At 34.8% G+C, this 26,945-nt stretch overlaps 1 protein-coding gene across 1 annotated transcript in view; it reads right to left on the bottom strand.

Annotated features, from left to right (window-relative positions):
* Nha1 (Na[+]/H[+] hydrogen antiporter 1) overlaps positions 1-26,945 on the bottom strand; it is a 266,381-nt gene that overhangs the window by 86,288 nt on the left and 153,148 nt on the right. The window contains exon 6 of the mRNA XM_078193764.1: positions 19,887-20,261. Coding sequence (XP_078049890.1) covers positions 19,887-20,261 — 375 coding nt within the window. The remainder of the gene's footprint in view (positions 1-19,886; positions 20,262-26,945) is intronic.

Below are 26,945 nucleotides of genomic sequence, written 5' to 3'. Positions count from 1 at the left end.
GTGCAAAGTTGAATTTTTATAGCCGGAAAGCAAAGTTTGGATCACGTAGAATTTCCTTCCTCGCATTAAGAGTAAAAAGAAGTCAAATCTTGATTCTTTCCAACCTTCCCAGAGATTACAATAAAAATCTGTAGACTAGAATTCCGTTTGTAACAAATGTGAAAAATGATTATTTTTACTATTTATTTACTTGCTGGAATTTACATAGTAGAATCTTTTAAATCATATCAACGAAATACGCATAATCCGGAAAAAGTAAGCGTTATAAAATAAAAGATTTAATATCAGATACAGTGGAATTAGTATTATAAAATGCATCGAAGCGTTTTCGAAGGAATTAAATTTGTTTGCTGAATTTGTTTGTCATCCTAGTGCTTCTTTTAATGCAGCTTTGAGAACTAAACGAAATTCTATTATGACTAATGCAAGAAGGTTTTGTAAAGTACTAAAAGACATGTATAGATTTAATAATTCGAAAATAGGTGAACAAACAATTAGGGAGGAGTTATCAATATCATACCAGTTTTGTTTTTAAATCGTACTCCATTTAAAATTCGCTTAAAATTGAATTGCGGCGGCAATTAGCGGTATCTCCTAAAAGCTTAGTCAATCATAATAATTGTTAACATTTTATGATGCGCAAGAACATGTTTCTGTGATGTCCCCGCCAGTTCCTATAAAATAGGTAAAACTAATTTAAAATTGTAGCAAAATTGAATACGTATTATCTATTTTAGCGTAGATTACGTGTAATTTATTTTAGTAATATTAGCTTTGTATACTAATATTAGCGTAGATTACGTGTAATACTTATGTGAATTCTAAAAGCATATTAAAATTTATTTTCAGGTTAGGTAATTGTGTTTTTTGAAGCAGAGATCAAGTTGCCTAAATCGTACTGTTACAAAGTTTCCCAAATCGTATTGGTATCGGTCAATGAAGAAGATTGTTTCTACAATTTATGTGAACAAGTTCACCAAGAAAATATATGATATAATGTCTGAAATGCTCAACTTGAATGCATAAAGTATGTGCAAGCATATCAAAAAACTCTAAACTTTACTACGGTTCTCAGTGTATTTGGTTTTTGATAAGTATTCATTTCTTTAATAAATAAATATACAATAAATTAAACTTGAATAATTCTCTAAATGATCATGTTTCACTTTTCACCTTTAGTCACACACTTTCTAAACCGTGTAATTAGGTATTATAAATGTTATAACAGAGGTACGATTTAGGATACAGATTGCCGAAATCGCAGTTTTTCAACCTTTTTGAAAATTGAAATTGAAGTTAATAATAAGCCTTTTTACACATTTATACAGATTAAATAACTGCTAAATGCTTAAATAACATGTCATCGTGTTACTCTAAACAGTTACTATCATAAATAAAAGATTATCAGTATTACATGTTTTTTAAATTTGCTTAAGTGGTGCGATTATGGCAAGTATCTTCTATATGGCCGAGGTCTTTAAAAATAAAGCAAAGGCTCGTAATCAAACGAAAGGTGGCAAAAAAATTACAAATACAAAGGGGTAAGCATCAAACTGCGTGCTTTGTGATAACCGAATTTTTTCTCATTGTTTACAGGCAACGGAAGAATGTTTTTCCTTGTGAAAACTAGGCATGGGTGCCGATGCATCAATCGCAGTATGCTATACCTGATACGCGCATTTCAGCTGCAGAGAGTATTATACCCGGTAACAATGGAGGCTCCTGTAAATCATTTTACGACAGTTGCGCATTGTTGCACGCGGCAGGGAATTATTGTTGAATAGCGATTGTTTGCTTTCACGTTAAATCTTAGAAATATATGTTGCTCATTTACGTTAATAATTCTCTTCGAACGATTTCGACAGCTCGACTTGAATCGCTTCATTAAACCGGCTGCAGTTCATCGTGCAGGATGAAATTGTCGCTCGATTACCTCACGCAGCAAATGTTATGTTTTCGCCTAACTCGTGGTTTAGCAAATTATGATTTACGAAAGATGATTAAAATGGATAATGAAAATAAAATTAAGAATACAGACCACACCTCTTTTGTTATTCGAGTTACTTCTTCAAATCCTGTTTCATGAAAGACTCTTTTTCTGTAATTATTAAACTTGCAGATCTTTATGCGAAATAAAAACGATCAACTTTAACCTTTTGCGGTCATATTAAGTTTACACAAAGTTATCGTGCTGGACGAAATTAATTTTCATTGAACAACCATCGGTGCGTAATATGCAAGATTAAGAAGGAGAACCACAATTTATTAATGTTTTAATTTTATGTAAAAATAAATAAATAGTTCTAATAACAATCTTAATAGGTTCAGAATAATGCATCGACGTTCTCAAATTTCTTGAACTTTCTTAAATTCTTGTAAAAATTTTTCTGTAACATAATTTCTCTTCTATAAATGCATACTAGTCGTTACGTATTTATTAAATAGATTACTTCATTCGTTTGTGAATGTTACTATTTTATATTCATTCATGTTAATTAATCACATTAAATCAATGTAAATGGATGCAAATTGATTGGAGATTTTTAAATGCATTGTATAACTCGACCATAGGGGAACATTTGATAACATTCCAGAAATATCAAATCAGACACATCGGAGAGAAATTTGGTACAATTTGCGTACATACCCCATAAATTGAACGGCAATTAATTAAATTTAGCAAACAATACGATAGAAAATAATTTTCGTTTACAAGTATTTCAGAGTCCAGCATTTCGAAACCGTGCGGCCTCGTTAGAGATTAATGTACGTGTAAAAAAATCCTACCACGCTACATTCCAAATATTCAATTAATGAACTGCGAGAAAATGTTTGACTATTGAAATAGTTTAAGAGGACTCTTCGCCACATTTCGGACCCCAAATGTTCCGAGGTACTCGGAAAATGGATTAATACGCGACAGTTAATGGGGACAAGTATTTCGCGACACATTGACTCGCACATGTGTCGGTTGAGTAGATAGACCGGAGCTTTGATACAAGTACGACAATCCTGTAGTGGGTGCTCGACCCTGTTACTTAAATCAGCGAACCGGTGATCAACTTCCGATGACTAGTTTTTCTCGTGACGATGACGAATCGGAACGTCGCGTTACAATGCGGACTACATACATCGACAAAATTCAACAGTCTTGTCTATCAGGATATGAGATATACATTGTTGCAAAAGTAATTACAATTGTCCAAATAGATAGCTCACAAAAGAAACGAAATAATTTTTGCAATAACCAAATATTTCATCCCGAAGAGAGGTAATTAAAATGGCAATTGTTACGATCAATAATTTATCAATAATTTTATTCATACTGCAAATATATAATAATAGTATATCAGTTCATTTTATATATAATATTAATTGTTATGTGTTTTAGTATGTATGTACACTCGTTCTTCACATTTATTTCTAATATTGTTATTTTTACATTTGTTTTATACCGTTTGAATGAACGGTAACAATCTTGGGACCGATCATTCAAGTTTTACTGTCAAAGATTTACATCTATTTGGAGTTTATTAAAATTCTGTATAATGAAAGATGCATACCAAGGTTATATCAAAGTTATGTATTCACACTATTTTTATTACTTATTATATAGTTTCAAAATTTGATAGTCACATTTTCAACTAACTACTATACTTAATTTTATATAAATTTCTCAATAAATCATCGTACTTTCTACTAACCTTGACATTGTTTGGAAGTAGAAAATTCTTTTTAATATAAATTCTATTTAAAATTCTATTCGTTACATGGTTTTCAAATGATTTTAATCAAATTTACATCTATTTAACACTATTTCTACCGAAGGTGTCAAAAGAGATTTTTTAATCATTTCTGTTTAATAATATTATTGCCAAAGAAATTAAAAGGCTTATTTTATTAATTTTTAATAGAAACGATTTCCCATATTGGATGTAAATAAACTGTACAATATAAAATATATGTAAAAACAATGTTAATGAGAAATGTGCAAGAAATATCACGGCAATTGGTTAATTTAGATGATATAACTATGTAAAGTAGCACTATTTGTATTACAAAGGTGAATAAGAAAGCATTTGTACAAGTTAAGCAAGAGTCTATTATCACTACAGTGTTCACAATTTATTAGATCATGTCGTATAAGTAAATGGTTTGCAAATTCCTCAATAGCATTATAAATTTCAAATCATCAGCTAAGAGAAGAAAGAATAATCGATGTTTCTTAACGAAGCGACTGAGATATTAAAAAGTCCTGTCATTTATCTTGTAGTGTTTATACAAATCTTAAATCATTTAGACTCTGCTGCGATATGCTTAAAACAACGACGTTACAAGTTTCCTTGAACGACTGGTCGACCTATCCTGTAGTTAGAATTGATGGGCGACCATACAAGTGTCGAGCGGGTGAGAAAGAATCGATCATCGGCAAGCATAACCCGATAAGATCGCGTCAACCCTCGGACGATGGAGATCTATCAGTAACGGACATTTAACAGATTTCTTTGGAAGTTGTCAAGCAGCGTTTACCAAGAAATTTATGATAGTGTCGGCGCATGATCGGCCCGACGAATGCTTGGAACGCGCCCAGGACGACCGTCTTCTGGTTCACGCGTGTTGGTGCGGTACAAATCCATTTGACAGGGCCGTGCACACGAGCGGGCAAAGTAGGCCGGGCTTGCGAAGCATTTGGGGCTCCTCTTAAAGCATAATACGGGCTTTAACCGGATGTTTACGTCGGATAGAGAATAGGTTCGCAGCGATTCCTGGCCAAACACGGTCGAACGCTGTGCCGTCGCAAGCGATTTGCCAGTAGGGCCGCTTAGATAGGACCTAACCGATGTGTAGCCGCGTAAACACCGGTTAACAGATCCGACCAAGCTGATCCGACGCTTATTGACTCGAACGGATATGGAACGATCTCTGTCACACTCGATATTCTTTCAACCGTTCCTTCGCCGAATCGATCCCGAGCTTTCATCCAATCTCGCTCGCTGGTTAGTGCAACAATCACCTGTACGTAAGGGCTTTCGATATTTTACGAACTCTTGTCCGATTTCGCGGGTACACTCCAGATTAAAACCCCTTTTATCGATTCATCGCGGGCTCCTTTGATCTTCCCGCCGACAAATTGCACGCCTGATGTACGGTTGTTGTTATTCGCTCCAACATGCAACGATTTACTTGGGAAACGGGCTACATATATTCAATTTTCTATGTCATAAAGACCTCCATATTTTTGGTATAGCAGGCAGTTTCTCATTCATTCGTGTCCATGGCTAGAATATAGTATAAAGTAATAAAACTAATACAATAAATTAGATAGTTTTGGTGTAATAATATTTTTGGTAGAACAGGTCGCACACGCGTGAATGTTCAATCAGGAAAATATTAGTCGCGTTATGAGATGAAACCGCAGACATCGTTTTCTTTACTATTCTTTTTCGTTTTAGTCAGTACTGTAAAAAAGTTATGTTATTTTGACAGTAATTCTATTTTTCAAACAGAAATGAAAGACGATGTTTTAACAGTTGGAATATATTTTATTCAACGATATAAACCGTTTACATTGGTAACAAAATGCAATCAATTTTGCGCTACGAACAGATAATTTTAAATACACATATTCGTTTCTTTATGTGCTCAGGAATTTTGTTAATAACACTTCTTTTCTTAAAATGGCTAATTAAAATTTAAACAGTATCTTATAAATGTAAGTACCGTAATTGAAATCCTTTTGAGGTTATCTCTCATTTTTGTTAGCCATAGAAAATTTTATGATAAAAAGAGAACCAGAAATTCATTTATAATCTAAATAAGTTGTATTTTTAGTTTACTATTTGGAAAATAGCTGTGCCAAAAGCAGCAGTATTTATTGTGGAGGCGGAAATGTCGCGCAGTTAATGTTGCATACTCGTTGTTGCAAGGGAGCCCTCAACAGGCAGTTCCCAGTGCATTCTGTTGTATGCACCGGAGGGTGCATCGCTACACGTATGCATCGGATGCAACGTGTCCTTCCTCAAGGAACTGTTAGGACACGCTAGTCTCGCGAGGAATTTTCTCGAATGTCCTGCAAGGACACCAGAGACGAGGTGAATTTAAAATATCACCGTCAGTCAGATTGCCCTGAGATGACGGAACGTGCATCTTCGAGTAATACATTTTTCTGTACACCTGTTTGACGCCAACTTCTAGATACAATCCTTGAAAATGTTCGCCGACGAAACAGCGTAGAATACTTAGAAACAGGGAGAATTTTCTGCATTTCTGTTTGAATTGTGTGATTCTCTTTCGTCCAGATGACATGCTTTTTATTTTCCGACCCTCCGTGAAACAATTTTCTTTTTCTGTCTACGAAGAAGTAACATATATCTGTACGTGATACCGTGGATGTAGTAAATGTTAACCTTGATGCACAAATTAGCAATTTACCTGTACGAAATACGAAATCAATATTCTATACGTAAAATAGTAGGTGCATTGCACACTTATTAAATAAAACAATTGTACAAAACGATTTGTATTTGGAATCAAACATAGATTACGTTCTGCTTGTCGCTATAAGAAAAATAATGTGTATATTTAGTAGACTTTACATGTGGTCATTTATCAAACAAAATGTATTTGAAGTTACATAGGGATAAGAATATAATCGGAGGCTTTTAACTAAATTAATATCACAAGTTTTAACTAACCTAATAGGACATGGCATATCCGATCAACATTTCAATTATTAACCAGCTTTAATCAGAACAACAATATCACACCCTTATAGTTTTTATAGTATTATTTACAAATGTATTGTTTGAATTAAATATTTCCTTGCTAAAATTATTTTGTTAAACATTCTCTTAAAGAAATTAATTGAAGTATGTCATATCCCGTCATATTTATCACGTCATAAAAGTGATCGATTAACCGCATTTAAATATTAAACCATTAAAGCAGTTCTCTAACGGTGTTAAAAAAAATCGTGACGATATTCTCCAAAACAGGCACAAAATATAAAAAGAACGCTACAATGTTTTTGTTTTTTTTTTCACAATGTTTCAGCTCCTCTTTTTCTGAAACTTACGAATATGTCTTAATTGTTCTCAACGTTTTAATTTTAAGTATGATTTCTATACGGTGCCATGAAAGTTCCGCAATATTTTTCTTCTCCAAGCAAGGCTAAGAACGTTTATTTTCCAACGTTCTACCCTCGCAAAGCAGTCTTCAACATGAAGAATGCCATGCCACGATTGTACAACGTCGGGTAAATCGGTGTTATTCCACGTTGGATTAATGAAACTACCGGCGGACGCGACAAATTTTGTTTTACATCGGTCCGGGACGGTATAAGCGATGTAGGATTGTGAATATAAAGTACCGTGCCAAACTGCCGGGTCCCTGCTTGTCGCAGGAACATTTTTATGTACGGCCACGGTTAGAGCGAACACTGGCAGTCCCAAGTTTTTAGGTCGATCTCCTTGCATCCCCTAGCTTTCGCGTGATTTAACGAGCTCACCTCATACTCCGTGAGCGAATTACGCGTTTCGAATCCCATGTGAATAGAGCCGATCGGCGGACTGTGGAATCTCGTGCGAAAATATGCGATAATCCGAAACGAATCGATCTTCAGCATCCATGAAATTTTTCAATCTACTCGGCTCTAGCTAGACTGTAGATTTGATGCATTTATGGCAAATATCAGTAGATATAAGTTAAAACTGGCAAAGGATTTTGATTTGTTATTTAACACTTTGATATCGATCGTCTCGTAATAAATATTAGCGGTGTGTCAAACAATACCGATCTTGTTGAAACAGTCCTGAAATTGTCCAAATGTCAAAATTGCCCACGCGATACTGATACCTGGGTTATTTTGATCCAAACATTTAAAATCATCACCTATATAGTCAATGTTTACTAATTCCATTAAATAAATTGCCGTTATACTGGGAACATCAAGGATATAAATCTACATCAAATGTCCTCAAGAGTATGTTTGGAAAAAATGATGAATAACGTTGAAAATTATTTTCAACATCATCGATTGCGTTGTGGTGAAAGTAGCCCACCGTGTAACAGTTAATATAATATAACAGCGTTATATTGCAACGTTATGATATGGTGAAAGGGTTGAAAGAAATTATGAATAATGGCAAAGAAATATTCGTACACCTTTTAAAACACAACAATTTCTTTAAAACTGGACTAAATGATTTAATTTGTTTAAGTAATAAAGGAACTAATAGTTTAGTGTACAATGACTGAAATACTTTTTTCTTAATTTGCTATAATATGGACTGGCAAAAAAATATTCTCGTTTCTTAATATTTTTGTTTGAGCTTGAAACAGTTTTTTTAGATATTTTTTGGCAGAATTTTATAATATACATATAAATTACCGGAATCTATGAAACCTGTTGTTCATATTCTCGTTTCATGTTCAGATGAAACAGTTAAAACAGAGAGTTTTCGGCATTATAAGTGAAATAATTTGCTAATCGGTAGTATGAGTCAGTAAGGGAGAAACATTATCTTAGCACCTTTTGTGTAACTATATCTGAGAAGACTATAAGGGTTGAAAGAATTTGATGCCATCCTTTCGAGTGCGATAAATGCCTGATAAATATATTTTAAATTATTTTCTGAGGGTATAATGAAAATACTGACATACATTTTAATGAAATACTCCAAGTGCAATAATCTCTCATGTTAATTAATCTATAGATATTAACCATGCAATTTGCACATTCACATTGGTTAAATCGTGAAATATTTTAATAGTCACAAAACACGTACGCTTCTAACTTAAAGCACAGCGTAGTAAAAAATTTTAGCATTTAACATTAAAATTTTTTTTCCCGTGTGTTTATTTAAAGTTGCAATTTAAACCGGATATCTCATGCATAAAAATAAAATTTTCGAATGTATAGTACGATTAAGTCGGTTCGCAAAGGGATTACTTTTCCACTTTGAAAACTCGTGACTTCAGGCGATTGATATCTGTAACTTCTTTATCAATAAAAAAATGTAACAACCTGTAATCAGTTGGAACGCAGTCACAGATTGTGACTGACTCAAACGTTTCTCAAGCGTACGGTCTTGTGGGTGATGTTTATGTGCTTATCCTTTATATTTTTAGCGATGACATTCTTTCCAGTGTTGACTATTTATTCGAATTGTTTCCAATACGTATTTATCTAAATAATTGTCCAAATCATTTGTTCTTAATCAAATATTTTATTCGTATTAATAATTCGAATAGAGATTGTAAAATTATTTGTATAAGTAATTTGAATAGAAATTGTAAAATTATTCGAATAAGTTATTCGAATAGAGATTGTAGTAGAATGATTCAATTGATAATGCAAATAATTATTGATAGTTTTTGTTTTTACGTGATTTCAAAAAATGCATTTATACGAATACAGTTTCTCGTTGCCTTTCTCTTCATCGGTAGAACAATTAATTTAGTTGTGCATCAAAGATCAGTTTTTCCAAAAGTAAAAAGACGCTTTATATTATATAATTTTTATTAAAATTGATTGTTTTTTATATGAATTTCAGTGCGAATAAATTCTAATTCGGATAAACTTTTATTTACATAACGTTCATTCGATTGGCAATTTATTCGGCAGTATTAAATAAAATTGTATTGGTTAGTCTTTACCTGTAATCCGCCATCCGAATAAAATTTTGCCCTGTTCTGTCTCTTTTGTGCTCGAGCCCATTTAATTTATCTGCTGATTGAGATTTCCGCGTTGAGGAAATGCAACGGAATGAAGTGAAAAATGTTCCGTGTGAAATGGAACAGAAAGGAGGGAACTATCCTCGTGACGGGCACAATAACTGCCGCGGAAAATCCGCGGTTTTCTCGTGGCCCGGTCCAAAAAGACGTGAGTTATGTTGCGAATTCCGAATAGCAGCCCGTCGCGTCGCAGTTCTGAATGTTTCGCGAAAGAGATACTCCCATGGAAACGTCTCGGAAGAATTTGTCATATCCATGAATTCCGCGTAACAATTCTGTTTTTCTCGGTTTCATGGATCAGATCGTTCCATCTACGTTTCTTAATAACAGTAAACAAAAGTCTCTAACCCATCGTATGACTTACGTCCGAAAAGTCACAGCAATTACCAGGTCTTAGCGCTTTATAAGATCGATTCCATATTGCAATTTATTTAATCTTGCTGTTCTGTTCACTGCTAGTATGCACTTGTAATATTCGGCTCTATTTGACTCGACATGCCGGGTGTCCCAAAAGTCAACCACAATAGAAACATGAGGAATTCCTGAGATTATTTAAAGTAACCTTTTCCTTAACACGAATGCAATACGTGGCTTTGTTTACGAGTTATTAACGAAAAACATTGACCAATGAGAGGATAGCTCGACTGGCTCAAGGCGGCCGAGCTAATGAATGGAGGAGGCCTAGTTTCGCTTATTGGCTCGACCGCTTCGCGCCAGCTGATCTCGCCTCTCATTGGTTACTGTGTATCGTTAATAAATTGTAAACAAAATCACGTATTATACTTGTATTAAGGAAAGGGTTACTTTAAATGACATCAGAAACCTCTTATTTCTCGATTACGAATAATCCTTGAGTCACCCTGTACTATATCTTACACTGAAAGTGATAAAATAACACATGAACAGTTTTGAATGACTTTATTATTATAACAGATAAATATTTGTGGTTATCAATTTGTATAACGACGATTGGAAAAAACAGAAATTGAACGTAATAATTCTTCTATGAGCTTCTTCCGTTCGAGGCATATGCTGTCTTGAAAATACATAAGGTGTAACAAGTGACTTCCCTAATCCTTAAAGAGACAATCGTGTTTCTGTTAATTTATTAACACTCATTTTTATATATTGTACGTTGCAACACGTACGTATTGTTCTACGCTTACAACAATATGTATTTACGCATTGGTCGGTTGTCTCTACATCTCCTTCAAACTTACTATAATTATAATTGCTATTTATAGCTCTGTGGCGGCGACAAGCCGGCGCCACGTCTCCGCCATGTGTTTAGTTTTAGGACGAAAGAATGTTTGGACGAATGGACCGGGCTGCGTGCTGTGCGATAGCGTCGAGCGGATGTTTGGACGATTGGTTCGAGTGTCACAGAGAGTGAATGCATTTAGTGAGTTTAGAGTGAAAGCGAAATGTGAGAATGAGAAAGAATGATTTTCGTGGGAATGCATGAGCGAGCGAACGGCTAGTCTGTAAGTTAGTTCAGTAAGAGCTTTCGGCGTGTACAGTACGCGAGCATCGCGGGTTTGTACCGTCCGTCATATTGTAATAAATTGAGTCTAGTCAAACCGAGTTAGACGTTCTTTCCACCGCTGTTCCCACTTCCACAGCTCTATTGCGAATCGTAATAATCAGAATAGTACATTGTTACTAATTGTAAAAAAGAAAAAGAAGATTAGAATTTGGAGAAGTTTCACTTGTAAAGTTGTTATCAAGCGATACAGAACAAAGTTATAAAACAACTGAAGCCAAAGTCACGCGAGCATGAAACGATGGACGTTGGTTGTCCAACTTTCTTTTACTAATGGAAAACAGAAAAGATTTGTCCTTGTTTCCAATTAGAAAAACAGAGAAAGATGATTAACGTCCGTTTTCTCGACCCTCGTGTGATTTTGGCCTAAACAGTTCTTCCACAAATGACAAAGTTAAGAGCAAGTGAAATTGCCGGGTCAAATAAACCCGAACAGATCAGCGCTGTTAAATATTTTATACAATAACATTAGAAAATTGAATGAAATGAATGAAAAAAATGGGGCATCATTTTATAAGCATGAAATAAAAATTTCGAATCACGATTCCCCCTTCTGATTGCAATCGATTGCATTCGATCGTATGCAATTAGTACATCACACGCGTCTCTAATTTGACTAATCGAATACTTCTGGACAGGTAGCGGCAGTCAATCTTGACACAAACACGGACAGTATTACGAGGAATTCCTTATCTCGCGTGACACGAATAATTGATTAGTTTGTTTGAACGATGCTCATCGATCTTCATTCTTTATTTGCCTCCCCACGCTCTCGATCAACTATCGTCGCTCTCCGTGTCGATAAAACATTGATCAACCACTATTCCAATTACAAGTTAAACAGAAGGAACACCTGTTGTCCAGGAAAAACGCGTTGTCACTGAAAAACATGATTACTTTGCAACATCGGCAAATAATAAAATGGGGAATTAACAGAGCTTCACGGAATATGTTACAAATCAAAATCTGTCATATTATCGATCTGGAAGTTAATTTGTACTGTAATATATACTACTAAAACAAATGTTATTAAGATCTGTATAATGGAAACAGGTAAAATGATCTGTAATTATAATAAATTTTGTGTCTTCGAGTTTGGTTTTATAAAATAAATTATTTTGCATTGTTTTGGGAATATTGATACGCAGTCGACTTGTTAGACAATCATTTTTCTCGTGCTGGTATTAATCAACGGAAAATTTATAACTAAATACGACAGAAGATGAAACGGTCTTATGTGTCGCCTTTAGGTTTAAACATCACTATAATTCACGTTCAAACAATGAAGAACATTTATTACCCAGAAATGACGAGTCTACCTCAAGAAGCATGATCGTTAGTCAACACCAGCTTCTTATCTAGGAAATAATCGAGCGTAAAACGTCCATTACTTGTTATTCAAATTTTTGTTTACGCGAGGGAAAAATGCATCGACTTCGGGGAACTATTATGAAGTTTATTTTCGAGAAATATCAAATGTTAATCGACAAATACCTCGATTCCTATATAAACAACACAAAATTTCTCTTACTCGAAAAATACGTACATGGCGTACCTTTTCATACTTTTGTAAATACTTTCTTTAAAAAAGCGATTAAACGAAACGTAATTGATTTACAATTTCAGCTTCTCTCCGCAGAAATATTGATTGTAAAGCGTCGATTGATAACCTTTTCATCCGCTCTTTAAACCGTAACGAACTCTATTGTCGAAACAGGAACGTCGTTTTAGAAGAAGAATAATTTTGCAATGTTTGCTTCCCCGTGGGAAGAAATATTGAACATGAAGGGTTGATCAAGGATTTTTCCGACGCTTGTTTAATCAATAACTTCCATTTGAATGAATGAACTTGTCACACTTAAAACAAGCAAAGTTCGGCGAAATTTGAATTAATTTGATACGAAATAGTGAACATTAAAATATTTGCATAAGTGGATATTATTTAAAAATGCTATTTTATTTATTGCTTAAATGAAATACTATTTGGAAATACTATTTTATTACATGTTTAAATCGTGAAAAAGTATTATGTACTACTTACACTCGGATTCGAGGATTGAAAATAGTTTAAATGAAAATAAAATAATTTTTAAAACTAAATATATTTCTCAACTGAAACTTGCTATCTTCTATTCGAGTAATTTATTAGAATAATGTTAACACCTGGACGAAATTTATTAAAAGGTAGTATGTTCAAAAAGCTTGTTTCGTTTAAAGCAAACAACGTAAATCAGTAACATATAAATCATTCTTCTACATTGTCTCCAGTTATTTACACAGAAAATATACGTCTTATGTTATCGATAGTCCGAGTCTCTTACAAACAATATAAATGTTTTATGTTATTGATAAAAGTACATGGCATTGTAAAAAAATTAAAATTATTTGCAATACTATTATTCTAAATACTATTCTGTGAAATATCACTATTTTATGAACTATTACTTTCCTATATTTTAACATTTAACAAAAAAAGATAAATGCCACGACTATGCTTGGTCGATTTAACACCCTCGATTTAGTGGATAATAATATAAAAAAAGCACCGCAAAATTTACCTTAACTGGTTGTTTCAAAGCCGAAAAGTTATTATTTTTTCAATGTAGGTATCGCTTTCTCTTCGTTTCAAGGGCGAACTATACCTCTATAGCAACCCATGGTTTCTTTAACTAATTTGATCCTTGAGAGAAGTAGAAAGCATTAAAGACAAATTTCTAACATTTTACCCTTGAAAAAAAACCAGTCAAGGTGAATTTTACGGCGTCTTTCTTACATTATTTTCTATTAAATGGGGAGGGTACGATCGATCTGACATAATCGTGACATTTACTTTTTTCACAACCAGGTACATGTAACAATCCTGTATTTTGCTGAATAAACCACCCGATTTAAAGCATCAATAAGCAAATAAGTAAATGCTTATAACGAATGTATCGAACAAAACAAATACTTTCAGTGTATCTGGTAAAAAAAACCGAGTATGCGAAGCGTTCTCGTGAATTCTTTTGAAGTGGAAAGCATTCTCTCTAATTCCACTTGCCCGGACAATGCGAACCGTTTCGAATTTTCCTTCGTCGGGCCACACCCGTTTCCATTATCGGCGTTCAAGATTCTTGTTGCGCTTCCACTCACTCGTAACTTTCGGTGGTATTTGCGAATAGTTGAATATCGATGGGAATATCATTGCCGTGGTGCTCGATATAGCTTCGTTGCACAGTTACGCGCACACGTAAGCGCGTAATGCAACGGCTCCTCTGTCGAGGCTCAGCCAGTGATACACCAACGGCCGCTGATACACGAATACACTGCGTCAAAGACATAAATTCTCCCGTTCTTGACGGCTAATATTTCATGAATCGCGGCGAACGGGACCGTCGTCATATTTGTACATTAAAATGTGCGAAGTACCAATATTTCCGGTCTCGTTTCTTCCCTCCCTAGCGTCCCACCCCCGTGCATCTTGCCGGCTGGCAATAAATAAAAAATTATTGGACCAGCATCAGACCAACGGGAACGAAAATTTATTTCGTGTCTTTGCCCGGTATCGGGTTCGGCAACCTGATATTATTATCGATCTTCGCCACGATTCGATGGATGGCTGCCATATATTTTCCAGCGGCGCATGCAGATTGTCTTTGACGACTGCATGCGTAACATCGACCACTTTAAGCCCGATACATTTCCATTTGTTTCTAGTTAGTCGTTTCAGTAACAGAAGAAATTTTGGATTATTTATTGAACATACTAATCACGTTAGTTTGTTCTTATTAGTAGCTGATTTTTCTACCTTGAACGCTGAACGGTTAAATGATTTTGCGTCGAAATGAGAAACGAATCGCATGATTACGATATTTTGAGATTAATTTACCAATGTGAGTTACTTTAATGTTCAGTAATAATAATAATAATAATAACAATAATAATAATAACATTAATATTAATAATATAATAATATTAATATTGAGAATGATAATTAACTCATTTATGAGAGTAAGAAACCTTACAAAAAAATATATGTATTTTGTAACATAGGGTTTCCTATATACACATACAACCTCTTCGTAAATCGTCCATTTTTGTTTACAAAATGAACGACAATTTAGCAGAATTCATTGTCGTTTAAGTTGATTCTAAAGTTTTCAATTCTAAATCTCTGATTTCTCCGAGTATACTATCAATACCTATGGTATTAAGCAGCCATTAGATTGCCAAAGAAATGAAGACAGGAGTTGGAATAGTTCCACCATGGCACTGTCTGCCGATTCGAACAATCCTGACAACAGCTTCGCTACTGTTGGCCACGGATTTTGAAATCGGATAAAATCGGCTCCACCAGACTGAATCGCAACCAACTGAGGATTCTGCTCGATTACATCTACACGGTTCCAGAACTTTAGAACCTTTAACACTATGATAACATTGTCCAACAGGAGTTTTAGTCTGCGATACGCACAGCGTGATCCTTGTGCAGTCCTCCGTCCGAATGTTTCCACCATTTTCCGAGAAACGGTTCCACAATTTTCCGAAAAACGGCTCCTCTATTTTTCGCAAAACGGTTCGTTTAGTTTTCGAGAAACCGTTTCACTATTTTTCGAAGATTGCTCCTGTTATTTTTCGAAGAACGATTTTTAATAGAAAAAAAAAAAAAACGTAGAAACTTTTATAGAAGTTTCGTCCCGGCTTAGTCACTCGCTGCTTCTGAGAAAGTTTGCATTAGCCGCACCTCGTACAAGCTTTATAGGCATCTGGCGTTATTAGAGCAGCTTTAATGACGATGTGTAACGACGTGGTGTTATTAAAGCAAGGTTAACAAGCACGATTCCAAGAATAGTAAAGTTCGGCAGATTGACCCGACAGTTTGGTCAATGACGTAATGCTTGATTAATGGAAAATATGTTTCTCTTGAAAACGACGCCAAGAGAGAGGCGCGATCAGAATCTACAATGAGGTCAGTATCAACTGAAACCTAATTTCCTGAATTTGAAATTCTGTAATTTATTGGACTTTGACAACTTTTACATGAAAATGACAGACTGTGATTTCTGGTCTACATTATTTCACGGAATATCTAATTTAGTAATATAATTTGCCTCGTCGATACCTAAACTTCTGTGCGCATATTTATCCAATCGTAAGTTTTTATCACATAGAAATTGGGTCGATCGATTGATTTAACGAATTATGAAATAAAATTCACATTTTTATCACATCCTATAAATTATGGAATTTATGAACGCAATTTTCATAGATCAGATGATGAAAACCAGGATGTGGAAGAAATTAAATTTATCAATTAGGAAAGATCTTATTGTTAAAATAGGATATCTATATTATTAATGCTTGTTAACATGCATGTGCCCTAGTGATTTAAAAATGTGTATATGTGATAAATGCATAATGACCCGCAATATAGTTATTAATCTGTTGCAGTAACACTTAACCGTCAAACGCCTCTAAGATATTAAAACCTTAATCTCCAAATTGGATGAGGAGATTTTCTCTAATTTGTAATAACAGTTCGCAACCTTTTTTGATCGTTTGCTAAGAAGAAGAAACTGTGGTAAGCCTGCTACTCTTGCAAAAGTAGAACATTTCAATGGATTAAAGGTGATTGCGTAATTTTAGACTATATCTTGTATTCCATAACTATGAAATATTAAATTGAACAAAGTTTCAACTCCTCATAAACGAAAGCTGTAACAATATAGTGCACATAACGAAGAAGTGCAGCCTTTCGATGAATTAAAAGCAATTGCCAATTAGAGTTCACCTTGAATCCATGTAGCCGAGACACTGAAACCTAAACTATACAAAATTCTTATAATTTCTAATTCCATTTGGAAGAACTGTGCAAAATTTTATTCGGATGCCGAATAAGAAATTAACGAAATATCTGAATAAGATTTTATTTGAATAAGAATTCATTTTAATAATAACTTATTCGAATGAAAATTTATTCGAATAATAACTCATTCGAATCAGAATTTATCCGCACGATACACAAAATAATCGATTTGAATCAAAATAATTGTATAGATAAAATAATCGTTATTCGAATAAAATTTTCTATTAAATGGAATGTATTTTTAAAATGATCTTAGATAAATATTTATTCGAAACAATGTGAATAATGCGAACTCTGTTATTTGGTCATGACTGAAAGCCAATGAGTGATAACAACGTGTTCGAAAACATGAAACTATTAGATGAATCAAAGGCGATTGCTTAATTACAGGTAACTGTTACCAAGGATACACCTTGACTTCTCTGAAAACGTGATTACTATGCCACGCGTGTATTTTTCTGCATGCCTACATCGGAATCGCTATTGTACAACCTCGACAATAAAAAGCGGTCACCTTACGACCGCGATGAGTCGATCGTCGACGATCGTTTCGAGGACTTTCTCGACGGCTTCTGCCGCGGGTTGCCAGTACTTTCCACGGCGGACGCGTGAGTCGAAACGATGATGATCCTCTGCGCAACTATCAACGAACATGTCTAAATGGTGATGTTCAACTATTGCGGAAATCGATCGCACCGATATCTTATTTGTGGTTCACCTTCGACGAGTTCTTCAAGCTGGAGAGCTCTGTTCCGTTTTGGCATGTGTTATAAACTTGGCGATATTTATGCGAAACAAATATCGTTGACAGGCGGCAGCTGAATAAATTTCAATTACGAGACGATGGTGCTCCATTTACAAATTCAGTCGAAGAAGTAATGTCTGCGTAACGGCACATGACTTTAATCACGTGCCCAGTTAAGCCTAACTGTAGTCACGCGCAGCAGCATAATAATTAACCTTTTAGGTGGTGTCGGTCAACAATGTCGTTCAACTGTACAGAAGAGAGTTCATCATTGATACTCAATTCAGTTAAAGTAGAACTCCCATTGATTCCATTACTCCGGATCTTTCTTCCTTATCTCCTTAACGTTTCAGTGATTTTTTAATACAAAGTTTGATCACTCCATTGTGTCGAATCTAGGGACGTGCCACCGTGTCGTGCCAGCAATATGGCTTTCCACTAACGGGCTCAAATGCTTACTTTTTTTTTTTATTTGAGTTTATTTTTCGAGTTATTTTTATTAGAGTTTAAAAAGGCTATACAAAATTTGGCTCACTGTCTGTTTGTTGTCTTTTTTGGATCGCTAGGAAAGTTGCTTCTTCTTTCAAACAAATTTCGTTCTATAAGGGTGTTAATATTAAAATTACTGAGAGATACAGGCTTAATAAACAAAATATAAGGTCTATTTAAATAGAAGGTCGCTAATAGCCTTGCAGCTGATGCGACGTAAAACTACTAAGAAAAAAAAAGAAAGGGTGTTAAAAGAAAAGAACTTGAGTTGATGTTTTGCCAGTGAACAGCAGGACATGTACAAGCATGAGATTTCAAAGCTACCAGGAAAATGTCAAAAAGTTATTCCTTTATTTTTCACGTTGTTATGAAAAAACAGAACAACATTCCAGGCGGTCCACTGCAATTTATGATTAGTTTCTAGACACAGAGAATTGTGGTTGACTAGCACTGGAACTATGATTCTATATGATTTATTCGTACACATTGCTTCATAATATTCTAAATTGCAATTACACAGATTTTATATAATTTTCATTGTAATGTGTGCTTGAATGAAATTCATTCAGTAATTTCCCATGAAAGCAATATTATGGATGCAGTAACAGTCAAATTAAGTATTCTTTCCCTTTTTTTTATCGGTGAAAAATATTCACCTTTGTAGAATTTAATAATTCGTATATCCTTGTGGGACTTTAATAAAATACTAAATTTAAGTAACATAATATTCTCTGGTATACGTGAAAGAAGATCCAATTTATTAGGATTGTATATAGGTTTTACTATTACTATGCTGCAATAATGTACTTTATTCAATCATTTCTCATAAAAATGTCTTTATAATTTTTACAATTGCATAACCGAACATCTAGCCGTTGTAGGTTTAGTGTTAAGTTACAATTCATAATATATCCAAAGCAATAGCTCTGGTAGACACGCTTAAAAAGAAAATAATGAGCAAATCAATCTGGAATTTTAGCTATATCCTTACAAAAGAAATTAATTATCGTTTCATTTATAATCAAGACAATGGATTGCATAGATATTACTTTAACGTACAAAATAGCAGTAAATTTTTTTAAGTAATTGACGACACTGAGGCGCCTCTAAAAATTGCGAAAATATTTATAACAGTATTAGATTCCATTATATTTAATGAACTGTAAAAATTACAAATATTATACTTGCCAACAGGCTTAATTTCACATGCATAAATCGCAAGAAATCATATAAAATAGAAATACTGTAGATCGGAAAACACGTTTTGGATTTCGAACTAAAATAGCTTCAAGTGCTTTCCGATTATAAATAAACTAGAAGGCAATCACACCAGTCACCAATGAAAACACTGTACCAAACATTCTAGTTTGCCGTTCATAAAAACTGTATTTACGAGCAAACCGAGTTGGAAAAGTGTGAAAATCTCAAAAAAATGCATATCAAAATCCTACAGAGACTTTCAAATTACGCATTTTACATTTCCATTGAAGAATAGACAATGTAAAAGAGTGAACATTTTTTCTACTCACCGGAGGTTGGCGATGACAGCGGTATAGTGTGCATCAATATGTATCAGGCCGACGTTTTGAAGTATAATGCCTGTGGACAGCATGCCGATTAAGGCAGGAAGGGTAGTCAAGGAGAACAACCATCCCCCGAAGTGACCCGCTATACAAAGAGCAGCGAGGCCGAACAGTTGTCCGCCAGGGGCAGCGGTGTCGCCTAGCATCGAGTAGATGATGCCCCAAAGTAGCAATCCTAACAGGAACAGACATAAAATCCGGGCGAATTTTCTGTAGCTGGGACAGAATGGCTGGGGACAGGCTTTCCTCCAACCAGGTGGTTCCCATGACGGAGTGTCGTCGCGACCGTGGCATCGCGCACAAAATAAGTATAACCACGACCTGCAACAAATGTTCATCGTCCATCAGTTCGAAACAATGCACCAATATACCTACTCTTTGCGAAATATATTTTATAAATACATTCTGTACAAAGTACAAATTGCCTATATTGATTGCAATATACAAATGCTGCGTAGACATTTCTTTCTTTAATTATTTTATTCAGTTGAAACTAGTGCAACATCATTTCCAATTTCTCTGAAAGTTTTTACTATTCTGTAATTTATATAGTTATTTTTTCTATAGTATATTTTATTATTTATTTCTACATTTATTTATTTATTTATTTCTATATTACATTATATTATCTTTCTACATATTTTGTATTCATAATATTGTTGGTTGTATAGAAAAGAACTCCGTCACTGAATTTTTCAACTTGAGGTTTGTAGATTTTTTAGAAGTGAATTTAAAAAATTGTCCACTACACGAATATTTGTTTTAAAAGAAAAATGAAGCTATGTCTTACGTTGATATTTAAAAATTTAAAGATGTAATAATACAGCTTTTTGTTGACACCAAAAATAATGTATTTCTTTCTACTTTTTTCGCAAATTGAAGTGTATAGTAAGGGACATAAACTGTATGCGTGTTGTATATTAAATTTTAAGTTAATCAAGTTAAATATTTTACTTAAATCTTAACTTAGGATGGAAAATTTAGACTCGCTACGTATAATATTCTAACTTTCCTAAAAGACTGCAATATCTATTTTGTAATTATTATTTTATTTACAGCTTATGCTATTTTTATACTACTTTTATTAAAGAAGTAAACACCCTGATTTTAAGCACCGAATTTTTCGTTTCGCACACTACATTGCATTGACTCTGTGGAAGTTTATAGAATGGTAGTTCATCAGTCAACGAGTTGAACTTGTTTTCATTTGATCACCAAGCGACGATTGAAATCATTCGATTCTTCGCAGTACAAACCGTTGCTTATGCGCAGAAAGTGAAACATATTTTATAATGATAGCGAACTTTTCAGTTCTAAAATTATCCCCTGCTAATTTGAAATGTAAAGTTCGTAACTTATTATACAAGTTATAGTCTATAACGTTTGCTGTTATATCCAGTTTCAGGTAACTGCGATAAGTTTTGTCAACGTCTAGTATTCTGTATCGTGTTTCGAGCGGCGATATTCCAGGTATTTCGAACTCAAAGTATCACGAGATCAGGAAACACGAAGTTAAAGGCGTGTACGAGCGACTCGGAAATACGAAACACAAATAGACTGCGCGAAGCGCTGTGTGCAGATTTAAAAGTTCTACCTAAGTCGTGGTTACACGGATGAAGACGAAAAAAAAGGAAGTAAAGTCAATATACACGGTGGATTGGAAAAGTTCCAGGACTCAATTTTTTCATATATATCAGTTGCATAATTCCTTTTGCTGTTCGGTCTAATTAGCACAGACCTTTTACTACCTTCAATATGAAATTGCACTGATTTTCATAAAATCGTTTATCCGCAAGCTTGTCAGTAAAGTATTTGGGATTTTTTAATTTACAAGCAATCTTAAGTTGCCGAACTATAAACAATAATGAATAATTTGCGTATAACCGTCGAATTTATTATATTTAACAAAAAGTGGAAAATGCTTTCGATAATATGAAGGTAACTGCTGCAATAACATATCGTGATGATAACAAATATTTATTGTTATTCTAAAACTCAATATAATCGTTCTTTCACAAAGCAACGAATTTATAATATAAAATGAAATAATAAATTGTTTTCATAATCACTGCCGTTCATTTTCATTGTCTGAAATAATTAATATTTGTATATTTCATTATGGATTTTTAAATATCTTTAGAATTTCGTGGTTGTGTGTTATTTTGTATTTGGTAAAGAAACAACAACGCTTATCATTCTATTGTGAAATTGTACGACCTGTTGTTAACTTGTTTACGTAATACACATGCAAACAATTTGGAATTGTCATGAAACATAAATTCTTTCAAGCAAGGTTAATGAAATCTTTAAGTATCCTATTACTACGCTTCGGAAATGTAAAATATTAGGACAGCATGATAATAAAGTAATAAACTGAGTACGATAAAGAAGCAACTACTATTGTCCAAAAAGTGATTAAACGGTAACTTCTGTGCCGTACAAATTTCTAAGAGACGCTTCTTGTTTTTCGATAGTGTCTTTCATTTCTGAAATGACATTTCAGAGTACATAGTTCCAACCGAGGAACTTAGGTTTCCCCATCGGCGTCTGCCGGAAACGCAACGACGTCCGAGGAATACTGATGTCCTTTCGTATCATGGTGTATAGAATGAAATGCTCGTAGCAAAGCTATTTGATAGTTCCACATAAAATGGAGGTTTTTCACAATCCAAACTTCTCTCCTTTGTAATTCAGCATAATTTGAATAATGTACGTATGCCCAGTACGTGAATTAGCGTGCATACGTCTACGAATACTGTACACCATACATGTAATCGAAAATCGTTTTTATTAAACGTGGGAAAAAAAAGAAATTCGCACAATTTATTTGTACGGGGTTAATCTCGAATATAGTGAGTGAGGCAAATCGGAACATAAATACTGCTTTTCGCAAGGGTACTGTAACTGATCGGAACCAACAGCGCTGGTTTGAAAAATATCGTTCCGGTGATACAAACTGCGAAAATGCGCCGCGAGGATACCATTGTAAAGGATATGGTTGAAGCAGATTCGTGCTTAACTGTTCGGAAAATCGGGGAAGGACGAATGTTCATTATTCAAACGTTTCACGGCATCCAAAAGCGTTGGGAAAGTGAAAAAGTTCGATAGGCGGGTCTTGAGCGGATTCACTGACAAAGAAAATGTTCGTCAGAAATCGTAAAACAAATTGTTATGAAGTTAACGGTATTGAAGTGCGATTCCCCATTAACAAACTACCATAATTTCAAATCGTAATTCCTATTCATGATTCTAAAAAAACTTGTAATAAAGGAATACTTGCAATACACTTGCAAAATAGGAACGATTAACTTTGACGTTCTATTTAACACTTTTATGTCAATGTTAACAAAATATACATTAACCAAAGTTTTAACTCTTTGCACTCAAAGCTATTTCAATTCGAGAGTCAAAACATATCTTTCAACAAGCAGCATTTCAATTTTATATGATTGATTTCATGTTAAGCACACAAAGTTCAGCTTATTAGTAAAACATTTGCATTTTTAACGCTGTTTTAAATATGACAGAATTTAGTATCATCAAAATTCTTTTGAAACATGGTGCAGTTCATTGCCCATGACGTTTCGCATTCGAGTGCAAAGAATTAATTGATGTTGTGGTTAGGGTTTTATAAATTTATTGCCTCTCATCTTTTCGATTTTTTTTCAAAAGTCATTAATGCCTTTGTTTCATTTTGGGAAGAGTTATTGAAGGAAACAATTTTAATTAAAAGAATAATTAGTGACTTTTTATAAAAGTTTAACTGAAAAATTCGAAAACTGGCGCTTAATTTACAACAATCTAATACAGAATAATCTCGTCTACTGTCATCGTCGCAATCGATCGACGAGATTGCTGGAATAGACGAATTGACAGTGAAAACATGTGAAATTTTTAGTAGCTCGAACGTATCGAGAGATAATGTAACTTTGGGTTTTTTCCATGATTTTCGTACCCATGCGGCCTGTATCATTAAATTCTAACGTCCCGTTGGGCGATCAACACGGCTCCGATAGATTTTTCGACGAGTGGTTCGCAAACATGCCTCGCGCACAATTTCTGAAACGCGGAAACGATGCGATCCATAGGGAACTTAGCACCGCCGTTGATTTAATCTCATTAGACTTTATGATCTTATCAAGGCGATTGGAAATGACAGGCTTTGTAACTGCGACCGTTACATCACAATCTCCGCGACGCTTCCTAGATCCGTTACAATCAATTTTATTCGAATCGCCTACCTCGAATAGTTTTGTCTCATTTTCTTTAATTCGATGCGCAAGGATAGGCCACAATCTGCGCGCGGTTACGCGATCGCGCGGGCACGCGCGTAAACAGTTCGAGTGGAATGGTTTCACAGTTAGAGCCGGACTCGCGGACAGCTTCCGTCCTATGCTTTTAAATGTATCACTAATCGATCGCCGATCTATTACACATTCCACGAGAACCATCAATTAACGATCGATGCTTGCCGCGTTCTCGTTATTTCATTATTGCAAGCGGACATTTACGGAAAATGCTATTTATTATCGGATTCGCTGGTCAAAGGAGGTAATTAGAGGAAAAAAATTCAGCTTGACTCTTAATCCGATAAATGTTCGCAATTTTTCTGGACTCAATACAGCGTCGCGGAAACGCAAAAAGCGGAATCCAATCTTGCGATCGCAATCGACAATTGTAATCACATGTTAATTCTTATCGCTATTCATTTATCTCAAATTACGATTCTCGATTACAAGATACCGGGTCACATGACAGGTGCTTTAGGGATTTACATACATTGCATCGTAAAAGAAGGAGGTGGATTAAGACTGTAAATCTCGGTTGAATAAAATTTATGGTAGCTGAATGAAAATTCGTTCCAGCTACTATTAATTTTAATAAATTAAGCTCGATGAAACAGTATATTTCAATTCTTTCAACGTTTTCACCGATTTATATTTCATGCATTTATTTTTGTTATAAGTGCGAAAATTCTAATTGATTTTTCACGAATATTTTGCTTTTGTTTAAAATATCAACAATTTTACGAATGAATAACATATGCAACTAAATATCGTTCTGTTACTATAGACTGTCATATGATTCCATTTTGATTGTTACCTTCGATAAAAGTAATATTAAAAGTAAAACACAATTGTTGAATACGCCTTTGTGTAACAATTGTTGTCCACTCTCGTCGGTAGATATGTGTGAACGTAAAAGCTGTATTGAATGCTGCATAATTATTTACAGTATTCAGAATGAATACTATAAACGCAATCGGTTGTTATTATTGTACTATTATTATATGCTCATTTATCGCTGATACAATATATTCGGCGAAAATAGTGAACGTAGTTATTAATCAAATTATTTTGGCTCCAATTAAGAAAAGGTAAATGATACTACATACGTATACTGAGCGTTCCACGCAATTATTCAAAGTCATAACTTTGTTACTGACTCAGTTACAAAACAATATTAAAGGTAACAGATGAATGATTGAAACATTTCATAGGACACTCTTTTTAAAAATGCAATGGCGTATCTGCGATCCATAATTGCATGGTCTTTTTGATAAAAATGCGTACACCCTCCTCATTATTCTATATAACAAAGTACAATGGTACGATGGTTAAAAAATGATTAGTTATGAAGATATTAAAATAAAATATCTTTATTGAAAAAATGCATACACGATTTGACAACGTTTTCCAACATTTCTACATCAAATTTAAAACGATCTGAGCTAAGATAGAAATAATAGAAAAACCAAAAATTTCTAATTTCTATACAACGTTTACTAGAAAACTATGTAACAATTTTTACAAATGTGAATCATTGTGGATATTGACTTCTGAGTACAACATTTCTCTTTTCATTGCATATCTCCTTTAGATATAAAAAATTTCCCCCCTTAGCGCGGTTACATTATAAATAAATATTCCTTAATCTTCGAATGATAAAACCACCCAACCAAATTTTACTTCCTCAACTCCATTTTTTGTGAGAACAGATTGCAAAAGATGACTCAACTCCTTAACCATTTCACGAGTGATCGAAAAAGTTGCATGCGAATGAAGCGTCTTCAGTGCTAAATTATACTAAACTGAACGTTTCATACCAAAAGAGTTAATAAAAATCCACAAGATTTCTCGCGCAACTATAATCAGCGATTCAACAGCTAACAATAGAATAATTCAGTACTCCCAGACAATGCTATTAGACATTCGCGATTATCTTACCGTTCGAGTTCCTCGGAGTATTCGATCTTATCCCTGATAGAGCTGGTCAGACTGTACGCCGACTTTTTCCTGTTCCCATTGATTCTGCCGTGCTCGAGATCGAACTTGTGCTGCGGTATGTTTTCGTTACTGCTATAATTGCTGCCGCCGTGGGCCAGTATCGATTTTCCTCGCCCTTGATCGGAGTTATGCTCGGAGCTGGCGCTAATGCGCCGATGATGATCGAAGGTTGGATTATCCACCCCAAGGATCTGGTCGCTAATGGATACACGTCTTTTCGCTAATTCCTCGGTCGATTTGTTTGCTCTCCCGCTCATATCGATTTCCATATCGAGCTAGCTCGCGTTTGCCGGGTCGACGTTAACCGCGAGAACACAGCCGGCGGAAGTGCAACAGTGATCAGTCCCAATCTGGCTGGCTCGTTACTGCATCGCGAAGCAACGCCGAGCAGTTAATCACAGTGATCGCGGCTGGATTGGCATGCACACAAGAAATTCTGTAATCGCGTGAACCGGGACTGAATCTCTGGTACACGGGGTCGCTCCATACAGTCGAGGAGGGTAACGGTTCACTGAAAACACCGAGACAAGTCCAAGTCGAAATTCGAGTGCAAGACTAAGCCCAAGTCCAAGTCCCTTTTGAAACCAGGGAGCGAACGCTATCGCGGACCGATCGTTGTAGCTGGTAACCGTCGATTGACTGGCAATGGCAATGCGTGCCGGGCCCGATTCACAATTGTCGGGGGACGGCTCCCTGCCGATCGTTGACAGTGCGGTTG

This window comes from Augochlora pura, chromosome 10, assembly GCF_028453695.1.
Source record: "Augochlora pura isolate Apur16 chromosome 10, APUR_v2.2.1, whole genome shotgun sequence".
Lineage (NCBI taxonomy): Eukaryota > Metazoa > Arthropoda > Insecta > Hymenoptera > Halictidae > Augochlora > Augochlora pura.
Note: the sequence above shows the minus strand (reverse complement) of the source record. Positions and strands in the feature narration are given on the sequence as shown.